The sequence below is a fragment of the Falco cherrug genome, chromosome 3 (genome assembly GCF_023634085.1).
Source record: "Falco cherrug isolate bFalChe1 chromosome 3, bFalChe1.pri, whole genome shotgun sequence".
Taxonomy (NCBI): Eukaryota; Metazoa; Chordata; class Aves; order Falconiformes; family Falconidae; genus Falco; species Falco cherrug.
In genome coordinates this window covers 51,471,844-51,492,504 of record NC_073699.1, presented here as the reverse complement: position 1 = coordinate 51,492,504, position 20,661 = coordinate 51,471,844, and the positions used below count along the sequence as shown (strand labels likewise).

The 20,661-nt window shown below is 37.7% G+C and overlaps 1 protein-coding gene across 3 annotated transcripts in view; it reads left to right on the top strand.

Annotated features, from left to right (window-relative positions):
• The window catches only part of UBE2V2 (ubiquitin conjugating enzyme E2 V2), a 29,590-nt gene extending 10,672 nt beyond the window's left edge, over positions 1 to 18,918 (top strand). Inside the window, exons 2-4 of one of the 3 annotated variants that reach the window (XM_055704301.1) lie at positions 7,809 to 7,954; positions 11,191 to 11,316; positions 18,052 to 18,918. In XM_055704301.1, coding sequence (XP_055560276.1) covers positions 7,809 to 7,954; positions 11,191 to 11,316; positions 18,052 to 18,198 — 419 coding nt within the window. In that variant the 3' untranslated portion in view covers positions 18,199 to 18,918. Of the gene's footprint in view, positions 1 to 7,808; positions 7,955 to 11,190; positions 11,330 to 18,051 lie in introns of all 3 variants that reach the window. The other 2 variants (XM_055704303.1, XM_055704302.1) reach the window with 2 other exon arrangements.
• The last annotated feature ends 1,743 nt before the right edge of the window (positions 18,919 to 20,661 follow it).

Genomic DNA, 20,661 nt, shown 5'->3' with positions numbered 1-20,661 from the left:
TTTTTATCATTATTGGAAACTGTGCTTTTACTATGTGTGTAGTAACGTTTCTGATTTAAAACAAAAAAAGTGTGGTTTACTATTGAATTGCTGCATTCCACTACTAACGGTAGTGATGGAGTTCTTTTGTAGGCAAAATTCCTGTGTCCAACTTCATTAATAGGCAGGTTACTAGAAATACTTCTGTTTTTTGGAGCCAGGTTACTGTGATCAACCTCAGGTAATTACCATATAATTACAGTAAACCTGGTAATACTTATTGACAGTAGGTTCCCAATAGTAAGTCACCCATTTTTTGTATGCATATTCACAGAGTATTTTGCTAGGCAAAAGAGTATGTGATATCAGCAGGGTAACTGGCAAACAAAAGTATAGATGATGTTTTTTAAAAAGTAGTTTTTTTCAGAGAACAATGTCTTCCAAAAACTTAATTCCACAGGAATATCTTTTTAGAATATGTTAGCATTTCACATGCCCTTGCTGTCTTCCCTCTCTCTTTTGTGTATTGCCCATTTCAGGGCCTGTTTAAGGTTTTGGTTGTTTTATGCTCTTTTTGTGGGTGTATGGTGTGTTTTTGTTGTTAGTACAGTATTTCAGTTTCTTGCTTTCTTTTGTCAAGGGCAAGATGCCTTCTGAATTGTTCAGGCTGAAAGGAACCTGTTATTTTCTGTGTTTCTCTTTGGATTTTTTTATTTCTTCCTTTCCTTGCCCCAGGAGAAATTGTGTTATGGCTTTGAATTTGCAAGGCTGACATCCCTCTTCCTTTCCCTGTCATTAAAAAACACTAATTTTTCTGCCAGCCTGAAGCTGTTAAATGGGATTTGAGAGCTTTTCTTTTTGTTACCATGCTATACATATCTTTTTTTCAGTTTCTGTTAGCTGAACGTCAGTGAGCAAAAGGTAACTCATTCATTCAAAATCGTTTCTGCTACAGACTTTTCCTGACATAGCTCTTTTAATGAAGAAGAACAGTATCCCTGACAGTATCCTAGCTTGTTAATGTGTAATTTATTGATATAATTGTTCTTGGGTCTGTATTAAAGTTTGTTTTTATGGTGGTTTTGGGGAGCGTGCTGGTAGTATGGGGTGTGCTGGTGTAACTATGGTAAAAGGCTCCTGGTACGGGTGTAACTTCCAGGAGTGATTGAAGCCAAGAGGTAAGGGAGTTTTTAAGAGAAACTGAATGTTGGTATTGATACTATACGTCCTGGTTTCAGCTGGGATGGAGTTAATTATCTTCTTAAGGAGCTAGTATGGTACTTTGTTTTGGCTTTGATCTGAGACTTTTCAGTTCCTCAGGCCTTGCTAGCAAAGAGGCTGGAGAGGCACAAGGAGGGGGGAGGGGACACAGCCAGGACAGCTGACCTGACCTAGCCAAGGCGGCATTCCATACCATGGGACTCCCTGCCTGGTGTATATACCCGGGGGCTGGCCGGGGCAGGCAGGTCGTTGCTCGGGCACTGGCTGGGCATCAGTCAGCGGGTGGTGAGCAGCTGCATTGTGCACCACGTGTTCCTTCTTCCTTTCCCTCTGGATTTTATTCTTTCCCTTCCCTTTTTCATTATAACTGTTATTGTCATAACTGTTATTATTGTTCTTTCATTTTCATTCTATTTCAACTATTAAATTGTTACCTCAGCCCTCAAGTTTTACTTTCCTTTCCAACTCTCCTCCCCTTCCCTCTGGGTGAGGGGGGAGTGAGCGAGCGGCTGCGTGGTACTTAATTACCAGCTGGGGTTAAACAATGATGCTGTAATAGACAATTATTATAAAAAATAGTTTGGGATGTAACAGAAAACCTCACACTTCAGGTTGTGAGCCAATCTATGAAAAATCAGGTTTATGGCTCCCTCTTACAAGCAGCAGGGAGAAGAGCAGAGTGTAGGTTATCCCACTCTTGCCTATTACACAGTAAAGAATCATTTGATGTGCAGGTAGCTTGGACTCCCAGCTGTATTTGAAGGAGTATGTCCATGTGAATTGTTTAAAAATGTGATTTATTATAGCCAGTGTGCTCTGTCAAATTTGACATAAGTGCGGTTGTGTGTTCTGTCTTGATGCTGATTAAATCTCTGTACTAGTGGGTGATCTGGCATTGCCAGCTGTGGAACTGTGTCTTGACATAGTAGCAAAAGCAGGTCCATCACTGGAGCAATAAAGGGGAGTTGGCTGGAAAGTTGTTTGTGCTACTAAAGGATACTGAAGATTTCCTCCTCCCCCCCCCCCCCCCTTTTTTTTTCCTCTCTCTGCTCCCACCCCACCCCGGTGTTTTTTCAGGTTATAGATATTCTGGATGAAAGCGTAGCTGAAACTTCTAATGTGTGCTGTGGGATAGTGTACTGCTTGCTGCTATTAATAGTTTAGAATGTGATGTCTGAAGTAGCTGCATATGTATGAAAGTAGACTCTCCTGCTTAATTTATTTACTAATTCTGACTTTATTCTTCTCTCATTGTTCCAAGGTATTAAATTCACTGTTAATTTAATGAATATCTAATAGCTACCAGTTTCTGTAGTCCAGTTTCATGCTTAAACTTCTAAATTAAAGCCCATTGGTATATGTAAGCATGACTGGGTGTTGTTTGTTTTAGGTGAAATACGTTTACTTCAACTCTTTGTGAAAACTTGGTAGATAGTGTTTGACAGTTCCTGTGTATGGTTCTGGGGGGTTGGGAGGTATTCTTCAGTAAAATCCATAGTGAGGTAAGCTTTCCGGAGAAACTGAAAAGAGGTTGGGGGTGAGGTTGCTTTTATTTTGTTTTTTAATCTTTATGAACCCAGCTATATTTTCACATGGAGACCCTTAGTCTATCATTGCAAACAGCTGTGCTGGATGCAATGCTGTACCTAGTGGTTAGTCACAGCCTACTGAGTGGAGTTTACCAGTCCTACAGCTCAGCCAGTGATAAAAACTCCTGACTGCTTTAATCCCCTTCACTTGGAACTGAGAGGTTTTAGCTGATGGATGCCTGTTACAGGGAACTAAAACAACCTGTCTGCATTTGTCTGAAGCTGGTTAGTGGTCCCATCAGGAAGTGGAACTGGGGAGAACAGTATTTGGCAGGCCCGTGGTGGTAAAAGGCTAGATGCATTTCTCTCAATTGCCAGTTTGTTCCAGAAGGTACACTTGAGGTCTGGTAGTCCGCTGAAGAATGGGGGTAGTTTCTGTGATTTCCTATTTCTGAAGAGCTGCAAACTAGAACAGAAAGATGTTGTTTCATTGTCCAAGTTCTGTAAATGAAATATTCAGATTCCATGAAGGAGTATTTCAAAGTTTTTTTAGCAAATATTTTATGTATTGCCTCAATTAGAGACAACTGCAAGTGTATGCACCATTAACATACAACTTAGGTTGTGCCTTCTAGAATATTTGAAGTGGTGGGAAGAACAAGAATTTTTTACTTTATACTTGCAACCTTAATTTCCAAAAGATCCAGACTGTCATTACCTGATAGGTAGAAGTTCTTGCAGTTGTTTTAGTGGAAAGAAAGCCCAATCTTACACGCTTGTTTTGTTCTTCAAGCTAGGTAGATTTGTATTGTGTGAAGGTTATATAGCATGACCAAGGCAAAAGTGCATGAGGGAATGCTCAGAACGGCATTAGTATTTATGTCATTTTGCTGGTAGTTTCTAGGACTGTAATTATAAAGGTAAGGGTTGTTTTTTTTATCCACTGTGTTAATTTTTAAAGTATTCCATGTCACCAGAAATTTTATCAACAGTGGTTTTCCAATAGAGCATTCAGTAGTGACTTCAATTGAAGTATTGAGGATAAAATGTTAATCATGTATGCCAGGGCAATAGAAGCAGTTTAGTGGGGTCTTTTTGGTGTGTTTTTGTTTGGTGGTTTGTTTTTTTTTGGTTTTTTTTTGTTTTTTTCCAAGCTAGGAAATAGTGATGTGGTAATCCTTTGTTGCAAAAAGCTCTAGTAGACATTTATAGTTAAGATGTGCACAGCTTGTTGTTCTGCCCCTCTGACGTCTGTTGACTGATCAGGGTATCTGGGAGAGGTGGTCCAAATTTTAAATACAGAATTGCATTAAAGAAAGTGTGTTGGGTCTGGCTGAGGACCATAGCACCCTCCTCGTGCTGCGCTTGTGTTGGTAGCTGGAAAGGTGGTGATAACGCACCAGTGTCTTGGCTACTGCAGAGCAGCGCTCGCACAGCATCAGGGCTGTCTGCCCAACCTTCCCCCCATCCTCACCAGCAGGCTGGGGGTGGGCAAGATCTCAGGAGGGGACATAGCCAGGACAGCTGACCCAAAGTGACCAAAGGGCTATTCCACACCATATGATGTCTGCTCAGACATAAAGTTAAGAGAAAGGAGGAGGAAGGGGGGGCATTCATTATTTACAATGTTTGTCTTCCAGAGCAACCGCTATGTGTACTAAAGTCCACCTTCCCGGGCATCCCCATGCCTGCTGATGGGAAGTAGAGAATAACATCTTTTGTTTTCCTTTTCTTCCACGCATGCAACCTTTGCTAGTGCTGCATTAAACTGTGTTTGTCTTGACCCACAAGGTTGTGTTTTTTTTCCCATTTTCTCCACCTGCCCCTGTTCTGCTGAGGAGGGGAGTGACACAGTAGCTTGGTGGGCACCTGGCATCCAGCCAAGGTCAACCCACCACAGAAAGATCTTGCACATTTCTTAGGAACTCATAAATAAAGGAATAGAATATGTTTGCAGAAGTGAACTAAGTACCTTAAATATAGAAGTACTCTTACAAAATGGTAGTTTTATCTTGATTTATACAATCATTTCTGGTCACCCCAACTCAAATGTTGTAGGATTGTGTAACTTTCTGAAAGGGAACCTGTTTGAACATAACTTTCGTGCAGTTTTGAAAACTAACATTTATTTTTTTCTGGGAGTGTTTTTAATGGGTTGGAATCTCAGTAGGGTGGTGTGGTGTGGGTTTTGTGGGCTTTTTTTTTTTTTAAACACCAGGTGTGTTGACTCTTAAATACAGAGTAGCGTTTTGCTACATAGTTCTAGCACTGATAGGAATGTTAGTGTGAGGAGCATGGCATTTGCTGTCAGATAGTTTTGTCTCTTTTTAGAGCAGATCAGAAACCTTTAGAAAATAATTTAGAAGCCCTTCACTGCTCCCCTTGGGCAGTTAGGGGATCTAGTGAGCACAGACAATGCAGTGGAAAAAATGTGATGAACACAAGACAGTCATGAAGGGTTGTTATTTTCTAACAGCTGTCATCTCCTATAGTTCAGTGTGTTGTGTACAATTTTATGATAGAACTGAGCCAGTCCAGTGGCTTTTTGCTACATAAAGCTCCCTTATCCGCATCCATGGTTTTGCAAAGGAAGGCACTGAAAGACACAGCAGTCAGCTCTGGCATTTGTTGATCTTGCTTTCTGAGTAAATTTGATTAACTGGTTGGATTTCACTTTTGCCTGAAGAAAAAAGACGTCTTTTTGCTAAATTAGTGTGCCAAAGTGGATAATAGAGGAACCTGTTAAGTGCAAGAGCAACATAGTTTTGGGAGAAGGCATAGAATGTCTTCTCCCCCGGCTGTGAGCAGTTGGGTCGTCTCAGCTGCACTGCAAGGTAGTAATGATCAGAAACAAACTTAAAGCCTGTTTGCTGCTGTCTTTATGTGCTTTTTAAAGAGGTGAATTCTAAATCAGAAGTTCTGCAGTCAGAGCAAGCATTCTGAGAAATGGTGGAATTTAGAATCCAATCATTATCTTCTCCTGGGGCTTAAGTACATGGGGTTTGTGGGTGGGGGTTGTTTGTGGGGGTTTTGTGTTTGAGGCTCCATGTACCAGTCAGAAACTATTCAGTCATGTGATGCAAACCATGAAGTTTAGTAGAAGTTTATTCTGCTGGTTTACTTATTTTATAAAAAAAGATGAGCATTAGCCTTTTACTGCCAGATTTGATTCCAGAGAATGTATGAATATGGAGCAAAAATAAATGTCTTGTGCTCTATAATGTGACAGAAGCATGATTGTCAGTTCTCATCCCTAGCCTGAACTGGATATGTAAATGTACAGATCTAATGGTAATAACAAGTCAGGATGGGACCAGAAGAATGGGCAAATGAATTTCAACAAAGCTTTTTAAAAGGAAGTATGCCAGCTGATCTGCTCCTTGATGTACTGTGCTAGTGCTTTCAGGTAATCTTATGTGAACTCTTATCTGTGAAAATAAGCTTCCAGAGTAGTTTGACTCCATTAAAACATATTTTTACATTGAGGTTATCTGAGTTTTTGCTGCCATGGCTGCACTTTCATGCTAGTTCTTAGATCTCTCTGTGAGCTGGGCTGGTTTGTTAAGCTGTCAGGAGACTAACCAAAATGTATAATCTTCTGCTCAGTTAGCAAGCTGAAGTAGCTCATTATGGCTCAGATGAGTGGCAATACCAAAGTTGGAAGGAAGGTGAGGCCATACATGAGTGATTTAATTTCCTTGTGCTATCTTGATAACTATACTCTTCATGCTTTTCCCTGGGGATTTGGAAAACTTGGAAGCAATAACTTCTGCAATTTTTAGGAGCCTCTCTCTTGTCAGCATTATTTAAAAAAAAAAAATGTTTTAAACACAGTTTGAGAGAAACTGCAGTTGTGAGATAAGCTGTTTGAACAGTTTTGGAAGGGTGTTTTATCTATTTACCTATACTGGCCCATATGCATATATATTGACTAAATAATCATATTGTGTCCTATTGGTCTTAATTTTTTTTCTCAGAGACCACTTGTAATACAGGATAGGGTAATATAAAACCTGAAATCCCAGCGACTGAATAACTGATACGAAAAACTGTTTTCTTTGATCCCCATCTTTTTCAAATTTGCATAGTATGTATTCCTTGCTAAGAACTTTGTGTGTACCCAGTCTTAGAGTTTTAGTTTTATAGAGTACCTGGATTCTTCTGGTACAAGAAAGGTTTTGTAGTAAAAAACATGGAAAACACAATAGCTGTAAGTAGCTATGAGAAAAAATATATAGCTATAAGCAGCTATAAGAAAACTGAAGGTTGATTGTATTGTAATATTGGTACTACATAATTGTGTATATTTTATATGAAAATAAAAGCATACTATGATTGAATGCACAAGTGTTAATTAGCTTTGTTCCCTACATCAGTGCTGAAATACCATTTTAGCTTCTGTGATGTCAAGCAATTAAGCATCCACTTGTTTAATACCAATCAATATCTGTCTATTTTCATGTATTACAGTCATAATTCAGTAATTATAGTTCAGTAAGTGAGTATTCCTCGGCTCTCTTTAGGGGAAGTACATCTTCATGTTCTGTTGCGAATATGTCATTATCACTCTTCAACAACTTAATCAGTTTTCAGATAGTAGTGTTTTTTAAATCAAATGAAATCAAGATGTTTCAAGATTTCTCTTAAAGTTTGCATTTATTAAGGTCATTTGTGTTAAATGTTGCATTCTTTAATTATTTCTGGAGGGAATTTGCCACATGAATTTTATGTGGATTCTAGTTGATTAAATCTTTGATAGACAGGAAATTGGTTTTGAAATGTACTGACTCTGAACAGTACTGTTCTTGGGAAAGAGCATCTGAATTAAACCATCTCAAACGAAAGAGGCCTTTCTTATTTTCTCTTTTATAATTTGTATTGCTGTCACTTGGTAGTAACTAGCTTCCAGTGGTTACTTGCTTCAACACAATTTGAGTGCTAAATAAATTCACGCAGGAAATCCCTGTTTGGCTTTGAAAGTATATTCAGCAGTTGCTAGTACATAGCATATAAAAGCAATAAAATAGTTTACCTTTTCCTTGATGTGAGCAGTATTAATTATTTTCTCCTTTTATCTAGTTAAAGTACCTCGTAATTTTCGCTTGTTGGAAGAACTTGAAGAAGGGCAGAAAGGAGTAGGTGATGGTACAGTAAGCTGGGGCCTTGAAGATGATGAAGATATGACACTCACCAGATGGACAGGAATGATTATTGGGCCACCAAGGGTAAGTGTCATGAATTAAAATATCTTTTTTAAGTTTTTAGGCAATGCCAAATGCAAAAAAAAAACCCCAACAAACCAACCCCAAACCATTATTTTTCTACAGTGTAAAGGATTAGTTAAAATTCAGTGTATGAAGTTGTAGAAACACTGTGTTTGTATTAGAATTCATCACTTCCTGGCATGTTAGTAAGTGTTTTCAGTTGTGATTTGAGACTTACTACCGAGTTTGGAATATATTTAGTCTGTATTTCCACCATTACTGCACGTAAGTATACAGTGATAGTACAGTAAACAGGATAACTGTCTTTCCACAGTTTATCGTATCTGCCTAGTAATTTCAGTTATGTAGTAAACTGGCAGTATATTTTCAACTTTCACAAGTTTTATCAAATAGTCTTTCAGTATAGCAGTTTATGCATTTCAGTTGAATCTTGCCTAAAGACCAAGCAGTTTTTCATTACTTCTATTAAGATAAAGTACATACACAAAGTTCAAAACCTTCTGACCTTCTAAGTTCTGTAGGATGTCATCTAGACTGATAAAACCTGCAAGAGATGTAACCATCTCCTGTGTCTGAGTATCGTTCCCGTCAGATATGAATGGACACATCTCTACTTGACTTTTGTGCATGCTTTTTCATGAGCTACCATATGATGCAAAAGATCACTGTGTAAATGAGAACTTCAAATGAGTATACATCAGGTAGCTGTAAGTTAGCATATATTTTTCACTGCTAACATGAGGTTACTGCCATGTGTGTCCTTCAGTACTGCAGGACTTACTGGAAGAACTATCCAAAACAAGAACTGAGATCAGAACTTGGCCTCAGTGAAGATGCCTTCCACAGTAAGAGTTCCATAGACGCAGTGTAATTCAAGTTCCTTGTGGAAGTCAGAGTTAGTTGCAACTTGCACAGACTGTTTTGAACATCTGCATAATTGTGCTGAGCTTCTAAGATTTGGGTGCATTTGAGGAAGAACCAATCTGAAATACAAGCGTAATGATGGTACACTTTGGATGGTAGCTTGTGTGGAATCACAGTGTTTAAATACATTTTGAAGAAAATTTGTAGTCTTATGGGTTTTGAAAAGAACTTGCAAATATGAGCTAAGTAGTGCCTCCCTGACTCTCCAAATAGCCTTCAGAACTGCCTGTGACTGCTTTCTGGTTCAATGTAAGGTAGATGCCCAGCACATCTTTGAAGGGAGCGATTATTATGTAGGACCTAATATGTTTTAAAAAATAAATAAAAAAAGAAACCAACCTGGGAGTTACTTTTAATTCTGGTCAATTTATATTGCTGTCATTTTACTTTCTTTATGAAACAGTGCACGCAAGTAATATTTTGGGCAAGTAATACATTTTGGAGATATGTAGTCTTGCTGATAGAATGACTTGCAGTATGTGGTGATTGTAGGAAGTGAAAGCCACCGGCTCCCAAGCCAGTGGTGGCACCTTTAGTTGAATTGCATATTCGATTTCAGGATTTGTAGAAGATGAATGTTTTTGGAATTGCTTGAGTTCTGTAGACAGCATGCAGTTAGTCGGAACACAGAGAGGGTTGCTAATAATGTCCATGTTATTATATATATATTATATAATAGATAATACATACAATACATGTCTTCACATATATGGCTTCTCTAGAGCTGTGCAAAAATTGCTTATCAGTTTTTTTTTTTTCTTGATTAATTTGAAACGTGAACCAGCATGGAGGGAGGAGGGGAAGATTTGGTTTAGATTAAAGGAAACATTTTTCTGACTCCCAAAAATGAGGTTTTAGGCTTTTTGAGGAGCGGGCCAGGGATGCTTGGCTTGCAGGAAAGCAGTGACTTGAAAAACTGAGCAAAATTGAGAAGCCACCTGGTTAGGAATAAAGGAATGAGAATGAGTGCTGTTCTTAGGATTTTTCAGAGTTGTGAGTAGCGTATATACATTTTTGCCTCTTTCCACTGTAACGGACTGCATCCCTCTCGAAGGAAGTAAATTGTTTTATCTGAGAGAATAACGAGAATTTCTGTTGCTGTGTTTTCTTGCAGTAGGGGCAGCTATGTTACCTGTAGCAGGACAAGATTACTTTCATTGGGCCTTTAGCTTTTAATGTGAAAGAATAATAGAAAAACCTTTTTTCTAACAAAGGATGTCCTGCTTTGCCTTGTTTCTTTCTGACCTACATGCTGCTTGGTCTCTGTGGCTCCTTGAAATTATAGGACATGGTTAGGGTACTTCAGTACTCCAGTTCCCACTCTGCCTTGACCACAAAATGGACTGTCATTTGATAGCTTGACTGCATGATTGATACTTCTACTCTGAGAGAATGACAGCTGGCTGATACAGAACAGCTGAAAGATGGTGCTTCTGGAAAGTTCAGAGGCATGTTACTGCTCTTCATGTTAGCTGTTACGTGTTGTGCCACTGGAAAGACAGGTATAGAAAATGGGTTTATCTTCCTTTTGGAACACAGAGGTATGTGCATCCGTGACCAGCAAAGCCACTGATACTTTTAGTTGTGCATGGCCTACTTGACAAGATTAAAAAAATGATAGGACTGTATTCATTTATAATTGGACTTTCAATGAAATAATTTGCACTTACAATGATCAGTTCCATGGTCACTTTGTAGTGATGTCTCTGCAAACAAGCTGTCACTTTACTGTCCAAAGTTCCTAAATCCTCTAGTAAACCAAACAATCTTCAGCTGTGAAGTCTTAGATATCTGTTGGAATGTTAATTACCTCCAGAATATGTTTTTTGCAAATACTGTTTTTGTCTTGTACTTGGTTGTGTCTTAACTGTTGGGTTATTGGCATCTTTGTCTTTCTCCATTTCTATTTTTTTTTTCAGATAGGGTTTTTTTTTAACAGGGGAAAGCGGTAATTTTCCTAAAATTATTGATTTTTCTTTTAGCCCCCTACTGTGCCAAAGTTGTTTTAGGAATGCAGGTGGGTAGGAAGGATAAGGGTAAATGTGAATTAAAAAGGATTTTATTATCTTAAAACTTCTGTATGGTATAGTCAATAAGTAGTGTAATTTATACATATTTATCAAGTAATCAATGTAACTAAAACAGTGGAATATCAGTCAGTAATCCAAGACCATCAATTGGACATAATAACAGATTTATAATTATTTCATATTTCTTAATCTTTATTCTTCTTGCCTTTGCTTTGTTTTTTTTAATGATTTATTAATATCAGCTTTCAGTAAGATGCATTAGTCTGTCTTTTTGCTTTCTAGACAAACTATGAAAACAGAATATACAGTCTGAAAGTAGAGTGTGGACCTAAATATCCAGAAGCACCTCCTACAGTTAGATTTGTAACTAAAATTAATATGAATGGAATAAATAATTCCAATGGAATGGTAAGTTGAAATGGTAAGATCAACCATGTTGTTAATCTGTACTATAAATTATTTCTGTGAAAAACACAGGTGAGGAATATGCTTGTTGGACATAGCTTTCATATTTAAATTTTCCAATATAAGTACTAGTTTAAGTCAAATTTTGGTTGCCTACTACTACACATCTTCAGGTATTTACAGTATGTTAGTGGTTCTTGGTGGCTTATCGATGAGATGAGCACTATCTATAGTATTGAAACAGTTGTTTCTTTTAAATGAAGCTGGATATTTTAGTTTTGAACAGAAAAAAGTGTTCAAGCTGTGTGTAGGTATCTCCCTTGTAATACTCTTGTAAAAGGGGATTAGATTCATATTGTAACAGGAGTATTACAAACTTTTTCTGATGTTTCCATTAATAAAAAATGGAGGTTATTCCTGATGAGTCTCTGGAGGTAGCAACTCATCTGTAATGAACTGATATATTTAAACTCTTACTTTCTTTGTAGTGGGTTTATTCAAATCTAGGGTGATTGTGAGCTTCAGTCTTAAGATCTTTTGAAATAGATAGTCTTAACTTTCATTTCAAAGATCAATTTGCAATAAGATACTTTCACTGATCCAGCCCTTAGGGTGGGATGAGTGATGATAGCACCTCAAGCAAGTTTGTTACTCCATTATTTACTAGCACTTTAATGCTGTGAGTAAGGCTGACATACCTCATTGCTCAGTGGAAAAAGGTGTGAACTGTCTTGTATTTACAGTGATATATGTGTATATTGGCAGGAAATGCAATAATATATCACACTCATCTGTTTGTTTGTCTTTAGCGAATGCAGAGTAATTGGGTTAAGGTAATAGTTAACATGGAGTCAGAGAGCGTGTTTGGATTTTAAATAATGTGTAAGATTTAAAAGAAAGATGGACTTGCATTTGTGTGATTAACAGTACTGAAATGTGAAGCTTAAGTATCTCCATGACTGTAGGTGGAGGGTGAGGCTCTCAGGGGTTCACTTCAGCTGCTGTAGGGTGGTGAGCAGCTGGTCATCCAAAGCCAGTGCACTAACACTTCAGACAATCTAAAATTAATTTGAAAGGACTTTTTGTGTATAATTTTACTCTAACTGAAGATTTTATTAAAACTGCTATCTACAAACCAGCTCTTGTTCTTCATCACAACTATGGCTCATTGCCTAAGTATATGTGTTTATTAAGAAGTTGTGACTAGCAAAAGCTGGCAATCTGGAATGCAGCAGAGCTTTTAGTATGTTTATCATACTTTTTTCATACCTCTCCCTAGTAACATCTATTATTCTTAATCAGCAAAGAAATGTGGTCTCATTGCTTCATCTGTGCATGCCTGAGAGTAGAGGTGTTGGTTCCTGGAAGCAGAATCCCAAACTTGTGCCTGAAGGCTCATATTTACTGAGCCAGTTGACTTGAGCTTTTGTTTGGAGAAGTCTATTATGCTTGCTCAGCTTGCTGAGGAATAGTGAGTATTGTGACAGGAAATTCACCTGGTTGTTTTAAAAGTACTGTTAAAATCCAGTCATTGCTGCAGGTGTGTTTGATTTTAATAAGTTTGTAAGCTTATACAAAACCTTCATTCAGTTTTTCCCCAACTAGTGTGTCTTACGAAGTGTTTGCTATGCAAATGCATACCTTATTTTTTTAGTAGACTTAAATAGATTTGACTAGATAGTATTTTTAATGAAAACAGTTTCGTAACTAATGAATTTTAAACACAGGTACTATGCAATTTTTAAGGTGCCCATTGTCCTGGTGTGTTGCATTTTAGCTTATTTGACTGTTGTGCTTGCTAGAATCTGTCAGATAAACTGGGGGCACATTTAGCATCCTGGAACAGTTCACGTTGCTGCTTCCTGTTTTAGTTCCTTCTTGTTTCTTCCAAGCTGCTCTCCCACTGTATGATTAATTGTCATTTGATGGATCATTAAGTGGTTTTCTGCATTCTTTGAAGGAATGATAGGGTTGAGTTTTCAGACAACCTCTACTATCCATGTTTCTGCATGCATCCTGGTTTTTTTATGCGTGGTCAGCTTTTGATTACATTCCTTATAGATGTCATGAAAAAGTTGGTGACTTGCAGAAAAGAGACCCGAGATAAACAGTAACCAAAATGGCATGTTGTAGCAGGATTGCCATGCTACTCAAAACATTTGTAACATTAAGGTATGCTTTACAGGAGACCTGTGCCATATAACACCTGAAGAGAAGTAGGGCCCCCAGCATGAGTTTAGAGGGGGATAATTTCTGTGGAGTTCGAGAGTGAGTGGTGGAGGGGGGTAGATGGATATGTGCTAGAGGTACTGGGATATAAGGAAGCTAGTCTCCTTGCCTTGTTGGCAGCAGTTCTCAGCCTTTTTGGCTTACAAGTAAGTCCCTTTACACTTTGCATGAAAAGTGCATTGTGTGTAATGAATTTATCAATGCTGACAGCTACAAGCTTGTTGATTTTCCAGAGAGAGGAGTTTTGCTAGTAACTTCCACCAGCATATCTTCAGGGATCCCTGAGACTGCTGTTTGATAAATTTAACGCGGGAAAGGAGAGGGTTGCTTCAGAAGTATTTTGTCTCAAAAGACTAAACTTAGGTGCTCTGAATCGCCCTGTTAAATTGCTTTCCTTATCTGCAGGTTAGTTTTTGAGGTTATCTGCTTTTCAGTTTAGCTCTGGAACTACTGCTGTTGTATACGGAATTAGGGTACCAAGTTCAAAAAAGCTAGTCCATGTACTTATGTAGGGCCAGACAAAATGTCTTTATATGCTAATGGCATCACTGTTGTAAAACTGCATTTAAATTGTCATTCTTAATGCTGTGGGGTCTCTTCTCTTGGAGACTTGTGCATCTAGTACTGATAAAACACAGGTTGCATTCTGACATGCTGTTTATTTTCCCATGGTCTTTTGAGAATGTCTGATTTTTGCATCTGTGAGAGTGCTCTTCAGCAGTCTGTTTTGCAGGATTTGCAATCACTTCTGTTCATTTAAGTATTATTTACAGCTGGAAAGAATTGTTTCCTTTAAACTCACTTGAGACTGTCAGCTATAAACCTGTAAACTATTGTCCAGTTATTGCTTTGCATATGTTTATTGTAGACTAAAGCAGTTTGCTACTTCTTGAAGTTAAGATACTGGGAAGATTATAAACACTGAATATATATTGTATAAAAATATTTGTAATAATTTCAGTTGAAAATTAAATGTCAGAAAAAATTATGCATTATACATATTGCTTCTTGTGCTGCTGTTTAAGGATTTACAGTGGTGTACCCCCAGAAGAAAATAGGCTTCAGGTTGCAGTTTTCAGTTTTATTTGCTTTTACATGACCTTGAAATTTCTCCTTCTGTGTCCCAGGATGTGTACTTTCATATTACTTAATGCTTTTTGTGTGATTTGAACATAGTTTGTGTCATTCTTCCAAATATCTTATTATTGTTCTTCATAAAGGGAATTTATTGTGCCCTAACTCAGAAATAAATTCTGCAACACACAGAAAATGGAACCTGAGCCAAAATCTTTACTGCTGCAAGATGTCAAGAAAAAAGTTGGTGACTTGCAGAAAAGAGACTTGAGATAAACAGCAACAAAAATGTCATGTTGCAGTAGTCTTAACTCAGAAAACATTCATAACATTGTTAAAGCAGAGTTTACAGTCTGTGAGTATGTTGTTACAAATTCCTAGCCAAGAAAGAAAAGCTGGAGGAGCTTACTTTTAAGTGATCAGGTTTCATATTCCAGTACATCCAGTGTATATAGAATTGCATTGTCTGAACAGCACTGGTGACAGACTGCTGTGTGCTGTAATTGAGACAGATCTCCAGACTTGAGAGAGCCTACAAAGGAAGAGTTGAGAAGTGAGCAGAAGGAAGACAGCATAAAAGCTGAACTGCCAGGCTGAAGACAAGATAATCATTTGGGGGAGTCCCAGAGCAACTGCATTTCCAGCCATTTTTTGCTTACCCAGTCTTTATCTAAGTATTTAATTATATTGGTTTCCTTCCTCAAACCTACTGAAATCTAAACATACCTTTTTCTTATTATCCATGTTGCTTTACCAGTGATTTTCTAAAACAGTTTATTATCATGTGGGCTTTCACCCCCAAGTGCACATCTTTGCTGGTTGGAAATCTTTTGTGGCAACCATTACCTGGTTCTTGACAGTGGTTTTCTGTGGCTGCTTTCTCCCCGGTTTTCTCAGGGAAAGTATTGATTTTTTTTTTTTTTTTTTTTTTAAATTATTGGCAGGTCAGTGACATGTACTGTGATCTCTCCTCAGCTACTTTAGTAGAAAGTATTGTGATTGAGACTAACATGGAAATTTATTAAACTACTGATCTGCCAAAGAACCTGTACCAAAGCATTCAGGGAGTACTCTCACATTTTGTTCCATTTTGCTAAATTGAAGAGGATGTCAGGTTAGCTGCAGAGAAGTATTAACAAATGTTAATGAGTGTGTCTGTATCTGAGAGGGGGAGAAATAAGCTAGAGAAAACATCTGCAGCTATATGCAAACTGAACATGAGATCTGAACCCCTGTTTCTTCTGTTACTATGATACTTAACCACAATGAAGTTTTTCTTCTTTCTGTAGGACCCCATGAGGAAAAATGGTGGTCTCATACATTTCTCATGGCATTTTCTATATGGAGAACAATATTGAGTAGAGTGATATTTACCGTTCTGACTTGTGAAATGAATTAATGTTGTTCCCTACCTGTTGGGTCAGACTCATTGGATAGAAACTCTGGAGCACCTTTCTTTAATTTTATCTGGAAATATTGGAGAGGAAGAGATCTGTAAGAGCTTGGTGCCTTAAAACAAAGATTCGGTCTAAATGATGCCTTACTCTTAAGCTGCTACTTGATAACACAGGTGATCTCTTGTCAGAATTTCCTTTTTATTCACTGGTGGGTTTATCTAATAGTCTGCTCTTTAAGAAAAGGGAACCTGTTCTCCAGTTGCAAAAATTATTCTGCTGTGATACTGCCTCTTATCTACCACATTAAACCAAATACCCCTTTAAAAAAGAAGTAATTGTAGCCCAGGAATTACAGTGATGGTCTGACTAAAGTGCTTTCAAAACCTTTCTATATTAGCTCATACACTCGTGTATTTTAAATTGGCATGATCTTGCTGCATAATGGAGCTTTCCTTTTGATGCTCTTTTTCTGCTTAATTTATTAACGTTTACAACAGTTATTAAGTAATCTGACTGCCTTTTATACTGTGGTTTGATGATGTTGCTGTCTTTGGCAGCTTTGCTGAGTTTAAGGGGTTCCTGACTCCGTGCAGAACATTATTTGTGTGAAGAGAAACACTTAGAGTCGTGAGCTGTGAATTGGATCAAGGAATCCTGCTTAGGGACTTCTTTCTAAGGTGTTTTTTTAACTGGATGTGTTCTATCAGTTCAGGTCAGAAAGTTGCTCCCCATAAGTTTCATGGTTCACCTGAGGTGATAGGCAGTAGCACTGTTAAAGGAACAAGTGCCTAGTGAGAGGGAGCAGAAGTTTCTTGGGTTAGTATTGCTGCCCAAGCCAGCATGTTGTTAAACCTTAGCCTTAGTTTCACCCTACAAAAAGGTTTAGTCTCATCTGGTGTTCTGAAAATAGCTAGCTTCACTTCAAACAATCTAGAAATAAAATACCTGTGTTAATGTTCTTTTTTCTGATTCCAATGTTGTTTTTTTCTTTCAGTTTGCCCTAATTAAGATGGGATAAGAAACTTCTTGATTTTTTAAGCTAAGTCATAAACCAGTGGTTTCCAGCACTTTTATAGCCATGTGGGCTGCCTGTGCTACTCTGCCAATGGAATTCAGTAGCATGCAATAGCCATGTTCCTGCCCACGGCCCTGCTTTGCAGTTGCACAGCTGTAGACCCCTCTGTCTTAAGTTCCTCCTTGCAGGGGCTGGGTAGTCAGGACTTACCCGCTGCCAAAAGAATTTCCAAGCTGACTTTCAATTGCTGACTTTTCCTATGGAAACCTCCCTGTTATAATACAATTGTGTAAATTGTCCCACAGGTTTTATAAACGCATAGGAGAAGTCCCATGTCCTTTCCTTTCAGTTCATATTCAAATTGGTAAGTGATGTACAGTAATCTTCACGGCTCCATAAGATGACTTGCTCTAAGAAGGATGCAAAGAGCTAAGAAATGTCCAAACGTTATGGATCAGTTATTTCAATATTTCAAGCCGTTTCTTATGTGTAGTGACTTGTGGTATCAGAAGCATCATGTAATTTTGATGTGAGAGGAATCAATACTTGTAGCAAGGGAAAAAACAAGGGGAATTTTTCCTTTAGAAAGGTATTCTGTGGACTCTTGCATGGCAGGTTCTTTTGAAGAACCAAGGAAAATCCAAGTGTATTTTGGCATAATGAAGGTGACTTTTCTTTTTTTGGGTAACTTGAAACAAATTAACAAATTTTACAAGATAAGGCTCCAGTTTTGTAGTGAACAGTTCGCTGATGTCTTCCTCTCCTCCCTTTCCTGTCCACTAATGTTAGTATCAGCGCAGATGGAAGGGTCCACCTGCATGAATTTTATTGCAGAATCTGATCTGCGTGTAAGTATATGGTGGTTTTCCTTAAAATATTTCTTGAACACAGGAACATTATGCCACAGAGAAAGTGTCAGGGAATGCTTAGACCTGCTCTTAGAAGAATTAGGTCAATAGAATTTGTTTATGTAGAGATGTTCTATTTCATCATTAACTTTAGAACTCTTTCTTCTTTTTCCAGGTGGATGCACGGAGCATACCAGTGTTAGCAAAATGGCAAAATTCTTATAGCATTAAAGTTGTACTTCAAGAGCTAAGACGTCTAATGATGTCCAAAGAAAATATGAAGCTTCCACAACCTCCAGAGGGACAAACTTACAACAATTAATTTTAGCTGATTCTCAAACTTCTGTCTTAAAACAACAACCTTCTACTCATGTTAATGTCTTGATTAAATCTCACAATGCAAACACCCACACATTAAAAGAATTTCAGCTGGTATACATGACCTGGACATTTGTAAGAATATATATAATATATGTATGCCCAATATGTTTTCAGGCACTATGGGAGAAAAAGGCAGCACAATTTTTTTTTCTCTTATCGAGGCACTGTCATTTAAGCATAAGCCTGAAATAGCCTAAAATAGGAATTCAGGTTTTACAAGATGAAAGCATGACAGAAAGTGTCAGATTGCTGTGGAATAATATATGTTTCCAAAAATAATCTCTTGAGAAGGCAAAATATAAATGGCATGCTTTATCCATCTTGCTTAGTAAAAGAGCTGCAGTTAGATTTGTTTTAAAGTAGCAGGTACAGTGATACCATTGCTCATCTTGTTTAATTTTGCAAGGGTGTGGGTGCCGACTACTAGTAGTGTCACAAAGTATGTTCAGGATTGTTTTGATACCTGTATTTATAAAATGGGGGGATTAATTTCTGTTAAGCAGCTCCTGTGTGTTACATGTATCGGACATGGCAAATATTTGTTTACAGTCTTTGTTCTAATAAACCATGCATTTAAGTTTTAGTGAAACAAAGGAAATGTATGGATATGTGATTGAGATTAAAGTTAGTCTTAAAATGTAAATAAAATGTGGAAAGTGTCTGAGGTTGTGCCATTTCTATAATAGTGATGTAACATATGTACAGTAACTTGCAGAAGTAGTGGAAAGCCAGACATAATATTGCTGCTGGTTTTACGTGCACCTTTTATTCTTACCACTTTTATATGCTTAGTTTACTTGAGAGGTCAAAGTATTCTGTTTGTTGCAGGGGAGTAAGTTCTGTCACCTGTAGTACCATTCTTTAGACAAGCTTGCACTGTGCAGATAAGTATGTTTAAAAAGAAAATCCAACCCCCAAAACCAACTCCAAAATAAAAACAAAAAAACCTTGCCTACCCACCTCCCTTTGCCCTCCCCTCCCCTCCAGATTCTTTTGAGAAATGAGCATAACTTTCACTTCACTTACTTGACCTCTAAGCAGTTGTCAGACCACATTGCTGAAGTCTGCCCCTACTTCTCAGTCCTTTGTTTTGCTTTTGCAGTTCCTGCCTTGATTCTTGCTTTTTTGCACCTTTTCTTCTTCTGTGTTTCTTGCCTTTCTTTCTGTTCCACTTTCGCCTTTTCTGAAACACACAAAAAGGAAGCTTTAATAAAAATTATTCCAGTGGTACAGATCTTCATATTTCCATCTGCATTCCATGTATCGTATCCCATTACACGACTGTCTTTGTAGCTAGAATGCTTTCTGCCTCTCCTGCAGTTGTTCTGTTTTTTTCAATGTATTCTGTCTGGTGGGAACACTGGTTTTAGTTCTGTTACTGATTTCTCATAAGAAAGTAGTCAATGCTATCCTTTCGGAAATTATACCTTCTTTCCTTTCCCACTTTTCCCCCTTGGAGAATGCAAGCCTTTGTTCATTTTGGTAAGAACATGTAACATTGGGAGTGACTTGCCTGTCTGCATTCAAAATTTTATTTGGTGGTTCTTTTGAAAAAGTGAATATAATCAAAAGCCATCAATAGCCAGGTAGCTTTCTTTGATATGCCTTTGCCTATTTCTGATGTAAAGAACAAACCTTTAAAAGCAATAAACTAGGTGGTTTGTTTTTTTTTTTTTTAAATTGAAAGGTTTAATTAGTATTTGTCAGTTTATGCTTTTTAGACAAATTGGACACTTCAGAATTGGTGAATTTGTAGCTGCCAGCTACCTCCTGTCTGTATTTATATAACGTATCATTTGTGATGGTTTGGCTGAAGTGCATTGCAACAGTTTCTTACTTGATATAATTTGAATGATTTTTATGCCATTAAATCTTTTTTTCTTACACTGGCACTGCTAATTTATATTTAATCAATTAAAATAATGGAACTGTACAGTTCTAAGAGGTGAATTTTTGGGAAAATTTCAGCATAAACTATTGAGAGAATGAGAAATACTCGTGGACTGTTACATGGTTGGTAACAATTTTAGAGACTGACTTATTCACAGAGCATGAAAAAGGCTGGTTGTTCCCTTGGTTGTATGTGGTGCAGGTTGATTCCGCAGGAGTGATTCCTCCTTGTCTGTAACCGTTTGTATCTGTGAAAATTTGCTTATCTAGCTGCCAGCACATAGGTTTTGCAGAAGAAAAATCAAGTGGTGGAGGGAACTGACCTTTTCTCTGACACCAGAGTATGTAATATAAAAGATGGCTATAAAAATATGCCTGCAGTGATTTTTAAGTGTGGTGTTTTTCCATTTTGCTCCCACTGAAATAGTTTCAGTGTAATTAATTATGAAATTTTAAAGTGTCTTTCACTGCTGCATAAAGTTGAGAGCCTCCTCAAAACTCTTACTACCTGAAG